Source organism: Phyllostomus hastatus, unplaced genomic scaffold (assembly GCF_019186645.2).
Source record: "Phyllostomus hastatus isolate PE091 unplaced genomic scaffold, TTU_PhHast_1.1 phas_contig_5, whole genome shotgun sequence".
Taxonomy (NCBI): Eukaryota; Metazoa; Chordata; class Mammalia; order Chiroptera; family Phyllostomidae; genus Phyllostomus; species Phyllostomus hastatus.
Window position 1 is genome coordinate 5,107,382 of NW_025333897.1, and position 21,336 is coordinate 5,128,717.

Here is a 21,336-nt window from a genome sequence, read left to right on the forward strand (position 1 = left end):
TTTTGAAAAGTGAATCAAGGAAGAAAATGAGAACAGAGAAAAGATTCCTCTGAAAGGCAGGACCCCAGCAGTAGGTAGAAATCAAGGAAAGAATGGTGTGGTCCTAATTTTGGTAACTAAAATGGCAGTGATGCTTTCTTTTATGAGGATATGATTTAAAATTTCATAGTTGCTAAAGAGATTTGAGTAGACATGAGAAAATTAGGTTTAAGATTTTATTCATTTTTAGAGAGGCAAAAATAAGGAGAAGAAGAAAGATAGAAATATTGATGTGTGAGAGATACATCGATCAGTTGCCTCTTGCACACCCTCAACTGGGGACCTGGTCTGCAACCCAGGCGTGTGCCCTGACTGGGAGTTGAACCAGTGACCCTGTGGTTCTCAGGCCGGCACTCAGTCCACTGAGCCACATCACCAGGGCCTGTTCTGAATTGTTATGGTTACTGGTCAGTTTGTGAGATTTCACGGGATTCTTTGGTAGCCTTTTTCATCTTTACAAATCAGAAATCAGAGCATCTGAGAAACGACATTTGCCCCAAATCCTTCTGGGAGCAGCATACACAGGGGTTGTATCCTGTACCTCTCTGCTTTCTCAGGCCCATGCAGCTTTCCTGCAGAGGGGCTTGTTTGCAGTGTCCATCTCTCCATGAGACTGGGATTTCTGACCTTTGACTAATGCTAAAATGTTCAGAATCAGGGAAGTGGAAATATCCTAATGTTGTAGAATCCCTGTGAGTCATTGGTCACTCCAGGACTTTTCCTGAGGCTCTACTAACTCCAGGAGTAGGCCCCACTCATCTGGCCTGCTTTCATCTTTACCTAGCTGCTTCCACATGGATAAAGTACAGACGAGCTGGCTGCACACTGGCAAAGATGAGTAAGAACAATTAAAAGTGTTCCAGGCCTGGTGGGTGAGACAAATAAATAGACTGTGGCACTAGTTATCATGAATGCTGTGATGCATTGGAAAATAGCCTCAAGTCTGACTGTTGATCGGTTCAGTGTTCCCCTACTCAGCTCACTGTGACAGGACTCAGGGCCCATACCAGAACCTCCGACCTACCTGGTAGGTAAGGATAGGGCAGAGAAAACCTTGAAGGCCATGATAAGAGTTTATGTTTTATATGGAATGGATGGTTTGTTGTTTTTTTTTAAGGGGGATTTTGAGCAAGAGACTAATAATTAAATTGCTTTAAGAAATCACTATAGCTGACCAGTGTGGCTTAGTTTGGTTGGGTGTCATCCTACAAAGCAAAAGTTCACTGGTTCGATCCCCAGTCAGGGCATGTGCCTAGATTGTGGGTTCAGTCCCCAGTTGGGGCATATGGAAGAAGCAACCAGTTGATGTCTTTCTCACATCAACATTTCTCTCCCTCTCTTTCTACATCCCTTCCCCTCTCTCAAATAAATAAATTTAAAAATCACTAGGGCTACAAGTGACAGAAACCAAACTTAAAATACCTTAAACAACAAATAAAAGCACAAAAAAAAAACCTTAGGCTCTGTTCTGAGACTACGATTTTTTTTCACATTTTTAAAATTTTATTAAATTTATTGGGGTGACTTTGGTTAATAAGATTATATAGGTTTCAAGTATACGGTTCTATAATACATCATCTGTATATTGCATTGTGTGTTCACCACCCAAAACTGTCTCTTCCCATCACCATATATTTGACAAGACTCTATACCTAACTCACTGAATTCTATTACATAATAAACCATTTGAGTTAGATACTATTCACATTGCCATTTTATTGATGTAGAGACTTAAATGGGGAGAAGTTACGCAAGTGTTCAAAAGACTCATGGCAGATCCAGACTTTAGACGCAGGCAGTCTGACTACAGAGTACAAACTCGACTGTAGCACTATATTACCTCTCAACAAAACAATGTACAGTAGTCCCTCCTTATACATGATTTCACTTTCTGCAGTTTCAGTTACCTTTGATCCAATATATTACATGGAAAATTCTGGAAATAAACAAATCACAAGTTTTAAATTGCACATCATTCTGAGTGGCATGATTAAATCTCATGCCTTTCTGCTTCATCCTGCCCAGTATGTGACTCATTCCTTTGTCCAGAGTATCCATGCTTTATGTGTCACCTGCCCATTAGTCACTTAGTAGCTGTCTTGCTTATCAGATGGACTGTGTAGTTTCATAGTGCTTGTGTTCACGTCACCCTTATAGTACTTAATAATGGTTCCAAAGCACAAGAGGAGTGATGCTGGCACTTTGGTCATGCCAGAGAAGCTGTCAAGTGCTTGTCATGTAGAATCAGAATGTCAATTGTAGTTAAGTCACAACGCCTGTGTCATTCACCTCACTTCATCTTATCAGGTAGGTATTTTATCGGAAGTCATCCAAGAAGGAAGGGATTACCCTCTGCTTTTTTTTTTTAATAGTAAGGATTTCAAAATTTATTCAAAACAGTGTGACCTTGAGTGATTATGGTGGCTACTCTCCAAACCAGTGCTGCTGGCATCCAGTAAGTGGAGGCCATGGCTGCTGCTAACAACATCCTACAGTGCATAGGATAGCCCACCTCCCCCCACCCACCCCCACCACACACACACAACAGGATTCTCTGGCTCCAAATGTCAGTAGTGCTGAAGTTGAGAAATCCTGAAGTAGTGGAAATTGCTTGTGCAAAAGACTTGAGATGGGAGCTGTTCTTTAAAAAATTTATTTAAGATTTTATTTATTTATTTTCAGACAGAGGGGAAGGGAGAAAGAAAGAGAGGGAGAGAAACATCAATATGTGGTTGCCTCTTGTACACCCCCAACTGGGACCTGGCCTGCAACCCAGGCATGTGCCCTGACTGGGAATTGAACTGGCAACCCTTTGGTTTGCAGGCTGGTACTCAGTCCACTGAGCCACACCAGTCAGGGCTGTTCTTAAAATTTTTGAGGAACAGTAAGAAAGCTAGTGTGGTCAGAGCAGAGAGAGGAGGGATAGGAATAAGTTCAGAGAACAGTCGGAGGCCAGATCATGTAGGATATTGTAGGACACAGTGAGCAGTTTGGATTTTTTTTTTAATCTTTACCCGAGGATATGTTTATTGCTATTAGAGGGAGAGGAAGTGGGAGAGAGAGAGAGAAACATCAATTTGTTGCCTCCCTTATGTGCCATGACTGGAGATGAAACCCACAACGTTTTTGGTGCTTGGGAAGATGCTCCAACCAGCTGAGCCACCTGGCTGGGGCTGGGTTTTATTCTGATTGTAATGGAAAGGCATTGGAAGATTTTGAGCAGGAAGTGAAATCTCAGTTTTGTTTTATAAGGCTTCCTGTGTGGAAAGTAGCCTCTACAGGAGAAAGAAGAGACCCTACTAGTTTCCTCCAGTCTACCTTGCTTGTTTAGAAAAGCCAAGGAAAGCAGTGATTCAAGAAGGCCCTCCATCTCAGATGCTCCTGGGAGGAGGTGTGAGACTCCCTTCCCCACCTCAGCCCAAGACTTGCTACAGTTATCACCAGTTGGAATACCATGCAAATAAAAGTGGCTGGGAGTGTCCTTGTCAAATGGGGTTGGTGATCCCTGTTCAATGAAGTTAACATCTGTGAGGCATCTAGTATCATGTCACCTAAGATTCAGAGAGCCCCTCTCCTAAGTGATGAATATGTTTATGGAGTCAAATTTCCACTTAGAATTCCTTTTGCCTTTTAGTCAGTTTATTAGCTGGGATAATTTAGTATTTATTTTTTGATTGAAGTGACAGTTTTTAATAAATATATTCACATCAACAAAAAGAATGTTGTAGGCCATATGCTGCCTGAGTGTGACTTATATATAAGTTTATCCCTGCCCTGTATAAACCCACAATATTTGCTCGTCTGCTATAATTAATGTGCACCTAGTTACTTTGTGTTGCATTTAACTTTTTCATGTCCTGGATGATACTTTGTAATTATCCTTATGAGTTACGTTAAGATTTATAGCAATATAACTGAAATACAGGATTTCCTATGTGTGTTGACATGTGTGTTAATACATTTTTTACCTATTTATTTTATTTTGCAAAGCAGGCCATAAAACAGAACGCATAACATGATTTAATTTTCCCAAAAACCATCTACAGGTACACAGGGGCAGAGTGATTAGCATTTGGTGTTGGCTCAGCCACACTTAAGCATTTGTTAGCTTTTCTTCCTTCCCTGGTTCTTTCTCCTAAACATAGAATGGCAGCTTCTTTATGTTCTAGATTAATATTACAGAGAAATTTTTGTTATTGTTTTGCTTATTGTTTTTTTTTTAATGTTTTTCTTTTACAAATAATCAGTGGCTTTTCTTTTTTTTTTTTTATTAAAGATTTCATCTATTTATTTTTAGAGAGGGGAAGGGAGGGAGAAAGAGAGAGAGAAACATCAATGTGCAGCTGCTGGGGGTCATGGCCCGCAACCCAGGCATACTGTAGCCTGGCTGGGAATCGAACCTGCAACACTTTGGTTCACAGCCCACGCTCAATCCACTGAGCTACGCCAGCTGGGGCTGCTTGTTGCTTTTTTATTTTTAAATATTTAAGCACTCACTGTTGTCAAATTTTAGGTCAGACGATATATGTTATTTTCTGTAAGCTTGCTTTTTACATTTTCACAATGTAATCTAATTTCCATAAGGTACTTTCCATAGCCCAAGGATGGTCCACTGCATTCTCTGTCTCTGTGGAGATACCTTTAGGTCTTTGTATCACGTTTTGTTTTTTTGGTTAGGTCATTAAGTAATGACTCTGGGATTGTCATAACAAAAGAGCAAGGTTGAAGACACTTGGAAACAAATGTAATGTTTAAGGTGTAATTAAGGTTTGAAGAGAAAGAAATGATTGAATGACATTGGAATTTCTAATAAAAGTAACCAATTCTAATTGACTTCATTTCATTCACTCTAGACTTTTAAACTGATGAGAATTAAATGCTAGAATCCCTGGAAATTTTTGACACTATGGCACATGTGAAAAAGGCAAATTGTTAAATGAGATTAAGCAGAAGTACCGATGTGATGATCTCCAAGGTGTGTTGGGAGATGGGATAGTCTTGGGCACTTCAAGATTCCAACATACAGATATTAAGGGCTGAGTCAGGCCCCAAATCTAGGAGAGGAAAAATGAAAAACAAATTTTGAAATATTCTGGGAAGTAGAATTGATCTTTTGGGGCTCAAAATAAGATGACCGTAAGCTAAAAATCTGTTTTAATTAATAAAATATAAAAATTACCAAAAAGAAAAGATTTTCTGATTATATTCATGAACATAACACCCTTAGTAACCGGGTGTGGTACATATGGAGGGGAATGGGAAAGTGAATCTGTACCCTTTCCCTCCTCCATCAAGGATTCCCAGAAAAGATGGTTTCATTTTGGTAGATCCTTCATTACTGTTTATAATCCAGAATGTTCCGTGGAGGCACAAGTTACAAGGCCACTGATTATCTATAATCAGGAATTGGGCCTTTATGAGGAATTTGTCACACCAAAAGTTTTCTTCTAATGCAAAGTCTGATAATGGCCTGTTGTTCCGTGAAATTCTGTCAACTGGGGATGCATTGGGGTGAATGGTTTTTTTTTTAAATGCAAATACTGAGGGTAAGATTAAATCCAATTGCTTTCTTCATAATTTTTATATGAGACTGATAATCTGGAGGACTAGACAGATGTTTTGGGGTTTGGAATTCCTCAAGAGCCCGGAGAAGCTGCTCTTTCATCCCAGCCCCATGTGCCTTCCCCCTTGTTTATCATTGCTTTTTCTGGCCAGTCCTAGCAGCTGTTCTCCACAGTGGAGATCATAAACATTGGGGCTCATGCCACACCATGGGAGTTCTACAGGCCACCCCACTTGTTGCTCTCGCCCCAGTCCCTTTCCCACTGTCAGAGAGGACTGGGCCATGCCTTTCAGTCCCCATTCCCACCCCGAGGCCTGACACTGTGCGGAGGATGTCGGGGTTCCTTTCCTCTTAATGTCCACCCACTGTTGTGGCTGCATCTTGGATCTTGTCATAGGGAGTCAGAGCAGCCTTGTGGTTAGAAAGACAGCCTTTGGAGTCAGAACAGACCTGGTGTTGGATCTCTACTGCACCACTCCTTAACCTGCTTGACATTGGGTCAAGTTTCTCTCCATAAGCCTCAGTGCTGTCATCTGTAATGGATGAATTGTCGTCACCCCATAGAGTTTCTTCATTGCATATAAAGTGCTTGGTATGGGTTAAACCCTCAATACGTGGTAGTTGTTGATAGAGCTGTAACTATAGCTCCACTGGCATTTTAAAGTAAAATGTTTCTCTGACCACTGCACTCATTCTTTCCCCAGCTTGCCACATCTGTTCTGCAACCTCACTGAATCTCCTAGTCCAGGAAACTTTCTCCATGTAAAACAGCTACCCACTGCCCTGGGGTCATTCGCTTCCAAGTTTATATTTCCTTCTAGGTTTCTCAGGAAGACCCCAAGGACTAGCCCATCCCTGGGTGGGTGGGGTCTGTTACTGGAGGGGAGCATGGGCTAAGATAGAAGATTTGTGGAGAAAAGATGGGTAGAGGCAGGCTGGAGGTTGAGCTCTGTCTTCTCTCAGGAGAAGGTACTATTTATGCATCTGTTACTTCATGCAAACTTTTAGAGCAGATATTCTATGAAATGGCTTTTTTGAGGTCCAGGGTAACCATTGGTTTGGTTGGCTTTTAATGAATTGTTTATGACACAAATATTTTGTCACAACATTTGGATTGATACTCCATGCATCCCATGCATCGTGGGTAGGAGGAGGAAGGTACTGAGTTCTTGTTTTCATTGGTCCTTATATAGAGAGAAGAAATTTAGATTAAATGATTCATCCAAGGTCAAACATTTAGTTGGTTAGTGGAGGAAACATACATAATGTCTGTCTTTTAAAACAGTGCAGCATCCCCCCCACCCCTTATTCCTCCAGCAGCACCCTCCTCCTTTCACACCTTTACCACTCAACAGTAAGACAGCACTCCCAACCCCATCCTGCCATTGACTAGGACTGTCAGAAAATGTCCTGTTCTGTACTCTGCATCGGGCTGCAGGGCCCTTTTCCTAAATTTTTCCTTTTAGAAGAGGGTGGGAAGACTCTCTCTTCTCTTGGTCCTCTCTTTAGAGAGCCTTTTCCTTCCCACCTCACCTCTTAGTGTTCCTCCTTCAGTAGCCCCTGATTTTGCACATACGTATTCATTTGTTCCTCCCTTTGCCAGAGCCTACTGAGAAGATGAGGAAGGAGGAGGAAGAAGAGTGTGTGTGCCTGAGGATTTCAGCTCTGCTCCTCATCCTGTGTTTGTACTGTGTGGAGCTTTAGAACATATTCATTCTGGCACAAGCCAGTTAAGGTTGAGTTTCTATCATATCCCTGGTCTCAGTGCAACCAACTCACAGCTGTATCCAACTCTTCAGAGCCTGTTGAATGCAGTGAGACACACTGGCTAACCACCACTCTGCCACATTTCTTGACAAAGTTTTATAACCTTTCTGTGTCTTGGCCTTATTGTCTGTTAAATGAGAATGAACTCGTGAGGTTGTTCCCAGGATTATATGATATGATCCATGTGAAATCTTTAGTGTAGGCTAAGTGTTCAATTAAACCTAGCTGTTATTACATACAACACTAAATAAGTGCCATTCATTCTATTCATGTCACATGTCTCTAGGTTGCAAAGTCCAGTTTCTCTGTGTCCCTCACCCTGCCTCATCTGGCACAGATCACTGATGGGGTGGCAGCTTTGAGGGAGGTGTGAGTACAAACCCAGGAGATTTGGATGGAGGTTTAGCCTGTGATGCTGATTGTACATACACTATAGAGGGTGGATGCTTTGGTGTGAGATTTCTGTGAGTTTGTTTGTTTGTTTGTTTGTTTGTTTTAGTTTGGTCTTGGTGATGTCCACCGAGGGAAATAATTCGGAGGGATTACATGTCACCACTGGGAACTTGCCTGAGTCTCTTTCTCCAGAAGCAGAACTCTAATCACTGGGGTAGAAAAAGGCAGTATCTGAAATGTGCACTAGGAAATGAGCAGTCCAAGGTTGAATCTTATTTTTGGCCACTCCAAGGGACAGGACTGGGCCAGGGGGTGGGCACTGGGGTCAGATTTTAGTTCCCTGTAAAAGGTGATGGGAACAGTTCCCTGACCTTCACCACCTCCCCAAGTCCACTGAGTGCTGGCAGCGAGCGGGCCCTCTCAGTTGTGCTCCTACCAGTTAGATAAATTGCAAACTTAATAAAGTAAATTTTTGTAAGTAACCTACTATATAAGCCAGTGAAATATGAAATACATTCCATGAAAAAAATGGAATGTCATGGAACATAAAAGTTGCAAAAAGTTTTTGTTGTCAAATTTGGTATAAGCAAAACAACAGTAAAAGATCAAGGGAAAATGTCAATAATCTGGAGGGTCTCTGCTCAGATTGTTTTTCAAGTGGCAAGTTCTTGCTCTCCTTTAAAGGAGAAGAAACAGTTAATCATAGGGAACACCTTGTAGCTGGGGTTAACACAAGCAGGCAAAGGGGGACCAGCAAGGTCAGAGAATAGCTTTAGCCAGTGCCAGAAGCTCACAGATAAATATGCATTTTTATCTTTAAAATGGTTTTTTCTCTCCTTTTCTTTCTCCCTCCCTTTCCCTCTCTCTAAAAATAAATAAAATCTTTTTTTTAAAAGCCCAGGCTGGTGTGGCTCAGTGGATTGAGTACCAGCCTGTAAATTGAAAGGTCACCAGTTCAATTTTCAGTCAGTTGTACATACCTGGGTTGCAGGTCAGATCCCCCATTGTGGGTGTGCAGGAGGCAACCAATCACTGTATCTCTCCCTTCCCCTCTAAAAGTAAATGAATAGCCCTGGCTGGTGTGGTCCAGTGGGTTGAACACTGGCATTCTAATCAGAAGGTTGCCGGTTCAATTCCCAGTCAGAGCATATACTTGGGTTGTGGGCGACGTCCCCAGTAGTGGGTGCTTAAGAGGCAACCACACATTACTACTTCTCTTCCTCTCTTCCCTCTCTCCTTCTCTAACAATAAAATAAATAAAATCTTTTAAAAAATAATATTATGTATATGATGTTTTTAAAATGAATTTGCTACCTTAATGGACTACTCTATCAACCAACCAACTACTAATACGGATCAGGCGAGCGTTTCTACAGTACTAACAAATGGAGTTGTCCAGTAGGTTTTATTGACTCCTTTGGACAACTGAAAACTGGCTCGTCAGCTTTGTTTCATAAGACTAGAAATGTGACATGCAGCTATGTTAATAACTATGTTAATAACACTGTTACCAAAATAACCTGTATCTTTGGATTCCATTTACAGTGGAATGTCTTCTTATAGCCAAACCGACTCCAGATTTTTAATCATGTGGCTTTTACTGTGCCTCCTGAATAATGTGTAGACACAGTTGGATTTGTGGGTTGCTCTGGTTTAGTCAGAGCTCAAAGACAGGCAGGGCTGATGTGAGCCAAAGTCCAGATGAGGGGAGTGGAGAACAGGAATGGAGGAGGCTGGGTGAGAAGTTGGAAGGCCTATTCGGACCTTGGGCCTCGCTATTTGGTTGGCTTGTAGGCATCAGGCACCCAGGTCCAAAGATGAGAACAAAGGCAAACCCTTCAAAAGTATAGTGGCTTTTTAATGTCATATAATTTCACATTTCCAGTTAGTTGTTACCTTGTAATCAAATTGATGGCTGAGGATATATTGCACTAATGCAGTAGCAACCTATAAACTAAAAATGCCTTGCTCTCTTGTTTTCACAGGTGTTGGGACGATGCTTTCTGACAGTGGTGCAGGTCCATTTCCAGTTTTTGACCCAAGCATTACAGAAGGTCCAGCCAGTGGCTCACTCTTGCTTTGCTGAGGTGGTTGTGCCCGAAAAAAAGAACAGCAGCAGCAGTGGCAGCAGCTTATCTGTCATGGGGCACATACCTGAACTGGAGGAAGCTGTGCGATCCTGGCGGGGGGCTGCTGAGGTAACCCTGATTTGGGGGGAGATTGCTGCCCTGTGTTCAAACAGGAGAGGCCTTTGCCTGTTGGTTCTTAAAAGAGCCTTTTCATTTAGAAATGTGAGTTTTAAACTGGTATCAGTAGTTTGTTCATTCATTTAACAGTGAATGTCTTTGTAAATGCCCACTTTGTGTCAGGCAGGCACCAGGCACTAGAGTGACAGCTTCTATTCACAGCCTCTTTAGAAAAAGAGCCTAGAAAAACCAGTTAAGGGGCTTTGATGGAGGTGTGTGGGAACCCAGAGGAAGGGGCCTGCCTCCAACTAGGATCAGTGTAGCAAAGCTTCTAGAAAGAGGGACTAGGGAGAAAAGGATGAAGCCTGTCTGTAAAGGCAGCTAGAACTGGCTGCAGAGGGTAAGTAGTCAGCCAGGTAGCTCAGTGGGGATGTAGTTGATGACAACACATTTCTTGTAAACATTTCAATATTCCTTTGTTTCCAAGGCAAGGGTAAAAAAGCCTTTTCAAGTAAGTTGAGGCTTTAACTAGCACTTAGTTTTGTTTTACAGAGTAAAAGATAACTTATAGTTATTACGTAATAACATTGATTTATTATATATTATTTAGTTTAAATCATTCTATAATTAAATTGGTGAAGTATTTCATTTTATGTATTAGAAAACTTCTTTAATCGAATTTTTAAGCATGACTTTTTTGTTTTACATCTTAACATTTTACATTCCCTAATTTTCTTTTTTCCTATTTGCTTGTTTGTTTTGGTCTCCTTTCATGCCAAAGGCTTTTCTTGGCTTTCTCGGTGTTTATCTGAGCAGTCCTGAAATACTAATTGAAGATCAAGTTTGAGAGTGGGACTTGTTAACTTTATTGCATGTGGCTGGGCAGTGGGATACAGATTTTCATCTTGTCATCTTACAACCCTATGTGCCCTCCTGGCTACTGGACTTCAAACTTTCATGCAGCTCCCATTCATATACTTAGTACCTGGCTTGTCTTTTCCACTCCACCTGCTGGCATCATTCATGCTGGGAATCTGGCCCATATGAAGCCTCCTGGTAGTCCCTTGACTTCCTCACCTTGACCTTTTCCTTCACCCACTTCAGTCTGTCTAGGCCTTTCTGCCTTTCTTACTTTACTTCCAGCCAGTGACGGTATTCCACAGTACACTGAGAAAATAGAATCCACCTGATAACAACCCCTCCTCTACACATCACCAAAATGGTACCCCCTCTCCCCATTTAGACCCTCTTCTCTTCCTTCCCCTTCATTAGAGTGGAGGAGGTTCCCTCACCTCCTGTCCAGGGCCTGCCCTGTCCCCACTCTGGAAGATTTCTGTAATAGGACCCTGTGTTTTCTCCCTTTCAGCATGCTCCACCATCACACAAACATGCCTACAAACTCAAAAGTCAGCCCTGCCCTACCCAGTTTCTCTGCTATTTTTCATAGCCAACTTCTTAGAATTGTCCATCTCACCTTTGATTCATTCTAAAAAATATTACTATGAAACATTTCAAGCATATAGGAAATGTACTCATACCCATCTGTCTTTCTTTTAGCTTTGTCAAATGAATTTTTTTTTAAACTTTTATTTTAGAGAGAGCCTTGGCTAGTGTGGCTCAGTGGATTGAGTGCTGGCCTGTGAACCAAGAGATCACCAGTTCTATTCCTAGTCAGGGCACATGCCTGGGTTGTGGGCCAGGTCCCCGGTTAGGGGCATGCCAGGGCAACTGATTGATATCTCTCTCACACATTGACGTTTCCCTCTAAAGAGAAACGTCATCCCCCTCTCTCTAAAAATAAATAAATTAAATATTAAATAAATAAGTAAATGAAAGAGAAAGAGAAACAATCGATTGGTTGTTCCACTTATTTATATATTCATTGGTTATTATATGTGGCCTGACTAGGGATTGAACCCACAACTTTGGCATATCACTCTAGAGTGACAACACTCTAACCAACTGAGCTACCTGGCCGGGACTTGTCAAATGAATCTTAACTTTTTGCCACATTTGCTTTATACCTTTTATTTTTCATAGAGAAATATCATTACAAATTCAAATGAATCTTCTTTGTACCCCTCCACTATTTTATTCACATTCTTTTCTCTAGAGATAACCTCTTTTGAATAAGGAATTTGTGCCCTGGCTGGCGTAGCTCAGTGGATTGAGCTCGGGCTGCGAACCAAAGTGTCGCAGGTTTGATTCCCAGTCAGGGTACATGCCTGGGTTGCAGGCCATGACCCCCAGCAACCGCACATTGATGTTTCTCTCTCTTTCTCTTTCTCCCTCCCTTCCCTCTCTAAAAATAAATAAATAAAATATTTTTTAAAAATATGGAGTTTGTGACTCCTGTGCATATTTTTTATATTTTTACTCCATATTGTATGTATTCATAAATAGTATAAGGTATTATTTTGTATAGTATGAAACTTTATATGAATGACATCATTCAGCTCACTGAAATTTGACTTCCACTCCTACACAAGAAAGTGCTTTCTCTTGTCAAGGTCACTGCTGCCTTCTGTGTTGCCAAATCCACGGAACACTTTGACTCTATCCAGCAGCTCATAGCAACATGAGTGCTTGGAAATCTTTGCTCCTGGTGGCATTTCTGAACCAGGCATTCTTAGTTATCCTTTTGCCTCTCAGGCTGTTCTGTCCGTCTACTTTGCTAGCTTCTCCTCTTTGACACAACTTATGAATGTAAGTTTCTCAAGGCTCAGTTCCAGGTGCCTTTCCCACTAAGGAGTCTCCATCTAGTTTGGGGATTTTAAAAACGGCCTGTGTACTAGGGGCCCTCAAGTGTGTGTGACCAGTCCACTTCTCTTCTATGGGCTCATGGTCCCTGTATTCAGCTTCTGTTTACCTCAGCTGTCCAGGTGGCACCAGCTTAACTTTTCTCTATAAACCTGTCCAGATCTTCCCCGTGCTAGCAAGTGGTACCATCCCACACTGGGTCATTCGTGCAAGAAGTCTGGGATTTATCCTTCAATTTTTCTGTTATGTTTACATCTAATCTATAAGATAGGCTTACAGGTCCTACCTCCACAATATTATCCCAGATCCATTCCTTTCTTTCCATGTACACTGTCAGTACCCTAGTTCATTCTTCCCTCCTGATACCTGTAGAGGCTAGACTCCTTTTTCCCTTTCCTGTCTGGCCATCCTTCATCTCTTTTCATTTAAAATTGGGTGATGCTGCACATCATTTCCCTAGGGTAAAGTGCGGACCTTTCTATGATCTGTCTAGTCCTGCACAATCTGGCTTCTATGTTGCTCACCAGCTGTCCTATCCCCCTAACTCACTGGGTTCTAGTTTTTTTTTTTCTTTTCTTTTCTTTTCTTATTTATTTATTTATTTTTTTAGAGAGGGAAGGGAGAGAGAAAGAGAGAGAGAGAAAAAAATCAATGTGCAGCTGCTAGGGGTCTTGGCCTGCAACCCAGGCATGTACCCTGACTGGGACTCGAACCTGCGACACTGGTTCTAGTTTCTTTACTGACATGTCTCCCTGTCCTACTGCCACCCCCCACTTTTGTTGACTACCTTCTCCTTAAACTTTCAGTCTAAATGCTGATTTCTTAGTGTCTAGAGTGCTCCTGTTACAGTTCTCTGTTTCCTTCCATGTGTTTTTATCCATTTTAATTTCTAAAAGTTTTATTTGTTTGCCTTTTGGCCCATGAGGCTGTCAGCTCCAAGATGGTAGGGACCTGGTTTTGTGCTTCACTGTCTATTCAGAGACACCCAACAAGGCCTTGTGGGCTAAATGTTTGACTGAAGGGTCCTTCGAAAGAGAGTGTTAGGATTCAGGGAATGGTTGGAGAGGCATACATATATACCTCGCTCAGGTTTGGAACTTTATAGCATTATAGTTGCTAATTACTTTCCCTTAATCCTGCAATTTTGGTAAACATTAAAACTCCTACATTAGCCTAGAAGAACAAATATTAACTGTTTAAAAATGTTATTTGTTGCACAAATATTATTACAACAAAAATAGACATTGGAGAATTGAGAGTTCATTTTGAAGCTCTCGTCTTATCTAATAAATCAAATACATATTTTGCCATATTCTCTAGTCCTGAACCATATATATAGATAACTTATATTTTATCATAAGACACAGATTTTTTTTCTTATTTTCTCTTGCTTATGTACTCTTCATAAACATATTTAATGATTGAACAATAAGTATTTAATTTTTCTATGCATAGTTCAAAAGCTCTGGTCTTCCTTTAATGTTCCAGTGTACTCTTTTTCTTGTTCTGTATTGGTGCAGCTTTTTACTTTGCTGTATAGCAAAACCCAACCACATACATTCTTTTTTTTTTTTAATTCCGGAAATTCTAAATGCCAATATTCTAGGTTATCTGTCTTTTTAAAGTAGAGAAATTTTAAATGCAAATATTTTTCATATATAAAAAATAAATAACAGGGAAGTATTTTTCCCCTAGGGTTTCTTAAATAAGGTAGTGCTATGTCAGGTTCTATTTTTCTTCAGAATGCTTGACTTAGCTCTTTCAAAATTTCTGGCAGCCCACTTTGTAACACTGACAATCCAGAATGTCTGGTTTATATCTAATGCTTAGATGATTTCTTGCTTTATTTCAGTTATTTTTGGTTTTGTTTTTTAATTTTGCTAGTATCTGTAGCATCTTATTTTACTTACCAGTAACTATTTATGTTGCAGGCAACATCTCGACTAAGAGAAAGAGGCTGTGATGGCCGCCTGGCAGGAATTGAAGTTCAACAGCTCTTCTGTTCTCAAAGTGCAGCAATTCCTGAGCACCAGCTAAAAGAACTGAACATAAAAATTGACAGTGCTTTGCAAGTAAGTTTTTCAGAACTGGCACAGTGATACCTGAGTTATAGGAACAAGGGAGGGAGTTAAAGTTGTGATATTGAACCAGTTGGAAAGAGTGATAAGATAGTAGTTGCCCGTAAGTATTTTAAAAACTATGGAAACTTTAAATTTCTATTTACATTAGACTTTGTCATTCTATAATCTACGTAAACTTGATGCTTGAAAACAATTTCTTTGCAGGCATATAAAATAGCTCTGGAAAGCTTAGGCCACTGTGAATATGCAATGAAAGCTGGTTTCCACTTGAATCCAAAGGCAATTGAAGCCAGTTTGCAGGTATGCTTTTATTTCTGGGTGCTATGGCAAGGTACTGTCTCTATACCAAGTGAACCAAGTGTCTTGACAGGTGAGCTGTGCGTCACCTCTTCTCTCCCCTCCACATCTTTTCCAGGGCTGCTGCAGCGAGGCAGAAGCACAGCAAACAGGCCGGAGGCAGACACCCCCACAGCCCATGCAGTGTGAGCTTCCCACTGTCCCTGTGCAGATTGGATCACACTTCCTGAAGGGTGTCTCCTTCAACGAGTCAGCCGCTGACAATCTGAAGCTTAAGACGGTAGTTTTCTGTGGGGTTCCAACAACCCGGGTGTGAACTTAAACATAGAATTCTTTAGGAAACCTGAGGGCTTGGAAAGAATATAGATTAAGCTCCTGTTGGTGTGGCTCACTTGGTTGAGGCATCATCACATACACCAAAAGGTTGGGGATTTGATTCCCAGGCAGGGCATATATGAGAGGCAACCAATCAATATTTCTCTCTCACATTGGTATGTGTGTCTCCCCTCTTCCTCCTCTAAAATTAAGAGATATTTTTAAAAATTAGCCCTGGCTGGTGTGGCTCAGTGGATTGAGTGCCAGCCTCTGAATCAAAGGGTTGCCAATTGGGATTCCCAGTCCCGGCACATGCCTGGGTTGCAGGCCAGGTTCCTAGTAGGGGGCATTAGAGAGGCAACCACACATTGATGTTTTTCTGCCTCTCTTTCTCCCTCCCTTCCTCTCTGTAAAAATAAATAAATAAAATCTTAAAAAATATATATTTTAAAAAATTAAAAAAATAATGTAGATTAAAAAACAAAACTGAAGTTAAGGCAGAAAGCATTAACCTTTCTCTGTAAACTAGTATCTAAAAGTAGACTAAGGTGGCTTCAATTTTTAGATAGAGGGGAAGAGAGGGAAGAGAAATATCTACGTGCAATAGATACATCAATTGGCTGCCTCCCATATACCCCCAACTGGGGACCTGGCCTGAAACCCAGGCATGTGCCCATATTGGGAATTGAACCTTTCTAATTGCAGGCCAATGCTCAGTCTACTAAGCCACACCAACGAGGGCTCTGGTGACTTTTTTAATGAGACATTTGCCAAGTTAGTTTTATTTATATTTTGTTCAAATGTTTAACATAAAGGGTTTTGAAAGTACATTATAAAATACTGTTTATGGCCCTGGCTCAGTGGATTGAGCACCAGCCTGTAAACTGAAGGGTCACTGGTTTGATTCCCAGTCCAGGCACATGCCTGAGTTGCGAGCCAGGTCCCCAGTTGGAGGTACATGAGAGGCAACCACACATTGACATTTCTCTCCCTTCCTTTCTCTCTCCCTTCCCCTCTCTAAACATAAATAAATGAAGTCTTTAAAAATAAAATACCGTTTATGATTAATGTTTTAGTGGACTTTCATGAAAAAAATAAGAGGAGAAATCTTGTCATAATACAGCAGTAATTGTGACCATTTGTGGAGCATCATGTGTGCCAGGCATTGTGCCAAGCGTTTCACATGCATTGTCTCCTTTAATGATCATTGTGAGCAACCCTTTTTCCCCACTGGACAGACAGAAGAACTAAGGCCCAAGGTCACACAGCGAGAAAGTAGTAGTTGGAATTTGAGCTTATGTAGTCTGTTTCCAGAGCCTGCATACCTGACCACTTGGTCATCCAAAATAAAAATTGAGGTTTTCATTGGTATTTACTTCTACCAGATGATCTTGTTTCCTTATTTAGAGGGATTCAGAATTCAAAATTCCTCAACCAGTTTGCATTAGCAGATTGCTCAATAATACTGTATTTTGTGCTAGTACAGAAATAACCACGTGTGTAGTAATGCATGTGTGTCCATGTCTAACCACTCACTCTACAGGATTAAGAAAGAAAAGTCTCTGAGGATGTTTGATGATAATTACGTAAGAAATTAAATTCCAGCCCTGGCCAGTGTGGCTCAGTTGGTTGGAACGTCATCCCGTAACTGAAAGGTTGTGGGCTCAATTCCCACTCAGGGCACATACCTAGCTAGCAGTTTCAATCCTCGATCCCTGATCCCTGGTCTTGGGGTGTACGGAAGGCAACCAATTGATGCCTCTTTTTTGCATCAGTGTTTCTCTCTCTCCCTTTCTCTCTAAAAGTGATGAAAATAAAAATGTCCTTGGGTGAGGATTTAAAGAAAGAAAGAAAAAATTAAACTCCACTGTTTAGGGTACTTAAAATGCTTTTCTTTTGAGGACTGTTGTGTACCTGTAAATGCATTTCAGTCTACAAATTTTAGAACCTTGTGTGACTTTATCATGCACTGTGAACTCTCTTGTTATCAATCTATAGCATACAATGTTACAGCTGATCAAGGAAGCAGGCTGCCATAATGGAATCTCACCAAGGGACGATTTTCCTGTAACTGAAGTTCTGAATCAGGTGTGCCCATCCACATGGCGAGGTGCCTGCAAGACTGCTGTACAGCTGCTGTTTGGCCAGGCCGGACTGGTGAGTGAATATGTGTGACGGATAGGATTGACAGAGTAGGAACAGATGGTGTTTCAGGCATGTGAGGATGTGGTACAAGCATGTGGGAAAATGATGAATAATTTTAAAAGTTCTTTGGTGCTACAGAGTTTAGACCAAATAGGAAAGGTAAAGAAAGAGCAGCAGGAACTTCCAGCCAAGATGGAGGCATAGGTATAGACACTGTGGCTCCTCCCAAAACCAAAATAAGGACAACAACAATTTAGAAACAAAATAACAACCAGAACTGACAGAAAATTGAACTGTATGGAAGTCAGACAGCCAAAGAGTTAAAATAGACACATTCAAACAGACCAGTAGGAAGGGCAGAGTTGGGCAGTCGGGCGAAGAGGGGTCATGGCAAAAAAAGCATTGGCACCTGATATGCAAGGCATCCCAGGTGCACAAGACGGCAGCAGGCGGACCCTGGGCATTCAGGCTGCAGCTGGCAGACCCCGGGCGCAGGGTGGCAATGGGTAGACCCAGTGAAGTGGCGATTATGAAGCGAGACACTGTGTATGAGGTGGCTTGCTGGCCAGGTAGTCCCACATTCGGACGTAGATAAACCCGGCGAAACTGGTGGGCCAGACAGATGGCGCAACTGAGGGTCCCAGCACCAGGAAATAGAGCCTCGGGGCACTGATTGAAAACACCTGTGGGGCTTGAGGCACAGGGAGAGACTATCAGCCTCACAGGAGAGTTTGTTGGAGAGACCCACAGGGTCCTAGAATGTGCACAAGCCCACCCACACGGAAATCAGCAACAGAAAGGCCCAGTTTGCTCAGTGGAAGGGACTGAAATCCAACAGAGAGCAGAGCAAGCTCCATTGTTCCCTCTCAGACCCTGCCCCCACATACAGCATCACAACCCAGCAATGGGGTTTGCCCCACCCTGGTGAACACCTAAGGCTCTGCCCCTCATTACATAACAAGTATATCAAGCCAAAAAAAAAAAAAAAAGGCCCAAATGGAAGACCAAATCAAAGCTCCACAGCAAATACAACTAAGCAACCAAGAGATAGCCAACCTGTCAGATGCACAGTTCAAAGCACTGGTGATCAGGATGCTCACAGAATTGGTTGGATTTGGTCACAAATTAGATGAAAAAATGAAGGCTACACTAAGTGAAATGAAGGAAAATGCACAGAGAACCAATAGTGATGGGAAGGGAACTGGGACTCAAATCAATGGAGTGGACCAGAAGGAAGAAAGAAACAACCAAACAGAAAAGAATGAAACAACAAGAATTCAAAAAGAATGAGGAGAGGCTTAGGAACCTCCAGGACACCTTGAAATGTTCCAACATCCTAATTATAGGGATACCAGAAGGAGAAGAGGAAGTGCAACAAGTAGAAAAGTTATTTGAACAAATAATAAGGGAGAACTTCCTCAATCTGGCCAAGGAAATAGACTTCCAGGAAGTCCAGGAAGCTCAGAGAGTTCCAAAGAAGTTAGACCCAAGGGGGAACACACCAAGGCACATCATAATTACATTAGCCAAGGTAAAAATGAAGGAGAGAATCCTAGAAGCAGCAGGAGATAAGGAGATAGTAATCTACAAAGGAGTTCCCATCAGACTGTCAGCTGATTTCTCAAAAGAGAACTTGCAGGCAAGAAAGGGCTGGAAAGAAGTATTCTAAGTCATGAAAGGCAAGGACCTACATCCCAGATTGCTCTATCCAGCAAAGCTTTCATTTAGAATGGAAGGGCAGATAAAGTGCTTCTCAGATAAGGTCAAGTTAAAGGAGTTCATCATCACCAAGCCCTTAGTTTACAAAATGTTAAAGGGACTTATCTAAGAAAAAGAAGATAAAAAAACATGTATAGTAAAAGGACAGCAAACTCACAATTATTAACAACCACACCTAGAACAAAACCAAAAGAAACAAAGCAAACAACTAGAACAGGAACAGAACCACAGAAATGGATATCACATGGAGGATTATCAACAGGGGAGTGGGAGGAGGAGAGAGGGGGAAAAGGTACAGAGAATAAGTAGCATAGATGGTAGGTAGAAAATAGACAGGGGGAGGATAAGAATCGTATGGGAAATATAGAAGCTAAAGAACTTATGACACATGGGCATGAACTAAAGCGGGGGAATGTGGGTGGGTTAAGGTATTCAGGATGGGGAGAATGAAAGGGGGGAAATGGGACAACTATAATAGCATAATCAATAAAATATATTTTTAAAAAAGAGCAGCATTAAAAAGCCCTTTTTCTTTCTTTTATAGATTGATAATATGTATTGTCAGGGAACCTAAATGCAAAATGGTATTACAGGCTTCCCCATTTTAAGGAAGCCATTACATTAGTAATAATTTGATAGGGTCCTTTGACGTTACCTGACTACTCTGGAGCTACAGTGAATGTCTTCGTGTTTCTCAAATACGCCAAGGTTCTACCTATCTTAGGCCTTTGCACTTGATACTCCTTTTATCTGAGAATATTTCTGTCTGACTACCACATGACTCACTTCTCATCTTCCTGATGTCAGCTTAAATATCACCTCTGAGAGACCTCAGTGGTATCAGTAATGCCCCCATCCAGTCACTATCCAAGCTCTCTGTTTCCTTCTTAGAAATAACAGTATCAAATCAGAAATAAGTGTGATCTTTTATCACCTTTGAAGAGAAGAATAACTTTTGCCAAAATTAGATGGGGGCATTACTGATGCCATTGAGATCTCTTAGAGATTTCAATATCACCTCTATTAGAGGTGATATTTAAGCTATCTGAAGTCACCACTTAGCTCTTTGTTTGACCCTGCTGTCTCCCACAGAACCTTATGTATGTGATCCCACTTTCTAGAATTAAATGACTATGTTTTGAAAAGCTACAGTATTTAGTCAGAGGCTAAAGGAAGCTAATTAGAAATTAAGGAACTGTTTCTTAGTCTCATTCCTACTTTGTGAAAGTAGTGTTCGGAGGGTGCTGTCCTTTTGTTTGATGTGGGTGAAGTCTTTGGTGGCTGAGCTCTGGATAGGGCGGCCTTGTAAAGAGGGCTGGAGGAGGGTCTGTACACAGTGGTGAGTCACTTCCTTAGGATCTGTTTCTTAAAGTAGGAACCCCTCAGAGAGGCATAACCTGGAGTCCCCTGCCTTTAGGAGATTAAGCCACACTCCCAAAGATCTAGATGAAAGTAGGAGAAACATGGCAATAAGGTCTCCAGAAAGGAGTGTGCAAAATAAGGCAGAAGGACACACAGGCTGTTCTGAGAAATACTGTAGGCTTAAAAAAAGAGTTCTGTGGTATTCAAAGATCAGAAACTTCTTCCTAGATCCCTGCCCTCTGATCCCAGGGCACCTTTGTTAAGTGGCTGACAAAGAACCTTTAGATTATGGTTCCGGGGATGGGAGGAGAGAGGAAACACCTGCCTGGACCAACAATGGCTATTACTTGGACAGGAAGTCTTTCCAAAAGACGGTACAGACCAGCTGTGGGGACTCTGTTTACAGTGATGGAAATTAGCTCCATTACAAGCTGAGGTTGGAATCATAACAAGCAACTCTGCATGGCTTTACCCCTTCTGATACGTTACAGATTTGATGTTAAAGTGTTCTATGATTATTTTCTTAAAATTCTTTTGGTTATGAAAATATATTCATCACTTTGTCAGACTCTGTGTAGAATACTGTATTATCTGGTACAATATTGAAGACTGTCCTCCAGATAGGAAATCATTGATAAAAGGGCTGGTTCTTTATCTTTCCTGAAGTGGTTCTGTTTTATTGATGGTTGAGAATAAAATGCTCTTTAAA

General features: G+C 41.4%; 1 protein-coding gene across 3 annotated transcripts in view; it reads left to right on the plus strand.

Moving 5' to 3' along the window:
- GARRE1 (granule associated Rac and RHOG effector 1) overlaps positions 1 to 21,336 on the plus strand; it is a 90,187-nt gene that overhangs the window by 51,979 nt on the left and 16,872 nt on the right. For all 3 annotated transcript variants that reach the window (XM_045846736.1, XM_045846735.1, XM_045846734.1), the window contains 5 exons: positions 9,748 to 9,960; positions 14,640 to 14,780; positions 14,994 to 15,089; positions 15,205 to 15,366; positions 17,400 to 17,558. In XM_045846736.1, the coding sequence (XP_045702692.1) occupies positions 9,748 to 9,960; positions 14,640 to 14,780; positions 14,994 to 15,089; positions 15,205 to 15,366; positions 17,400 to 17,558 (771 nt within the window). The remainder of the gene's footprint in view (positions 1 to 9,747; positions 9,961 to 14,639; positions 14,781 to 14,993; positions 15,090 to 15,204; positions 15,367 to 17,399; positions 17,559 to 21,336) is intronic.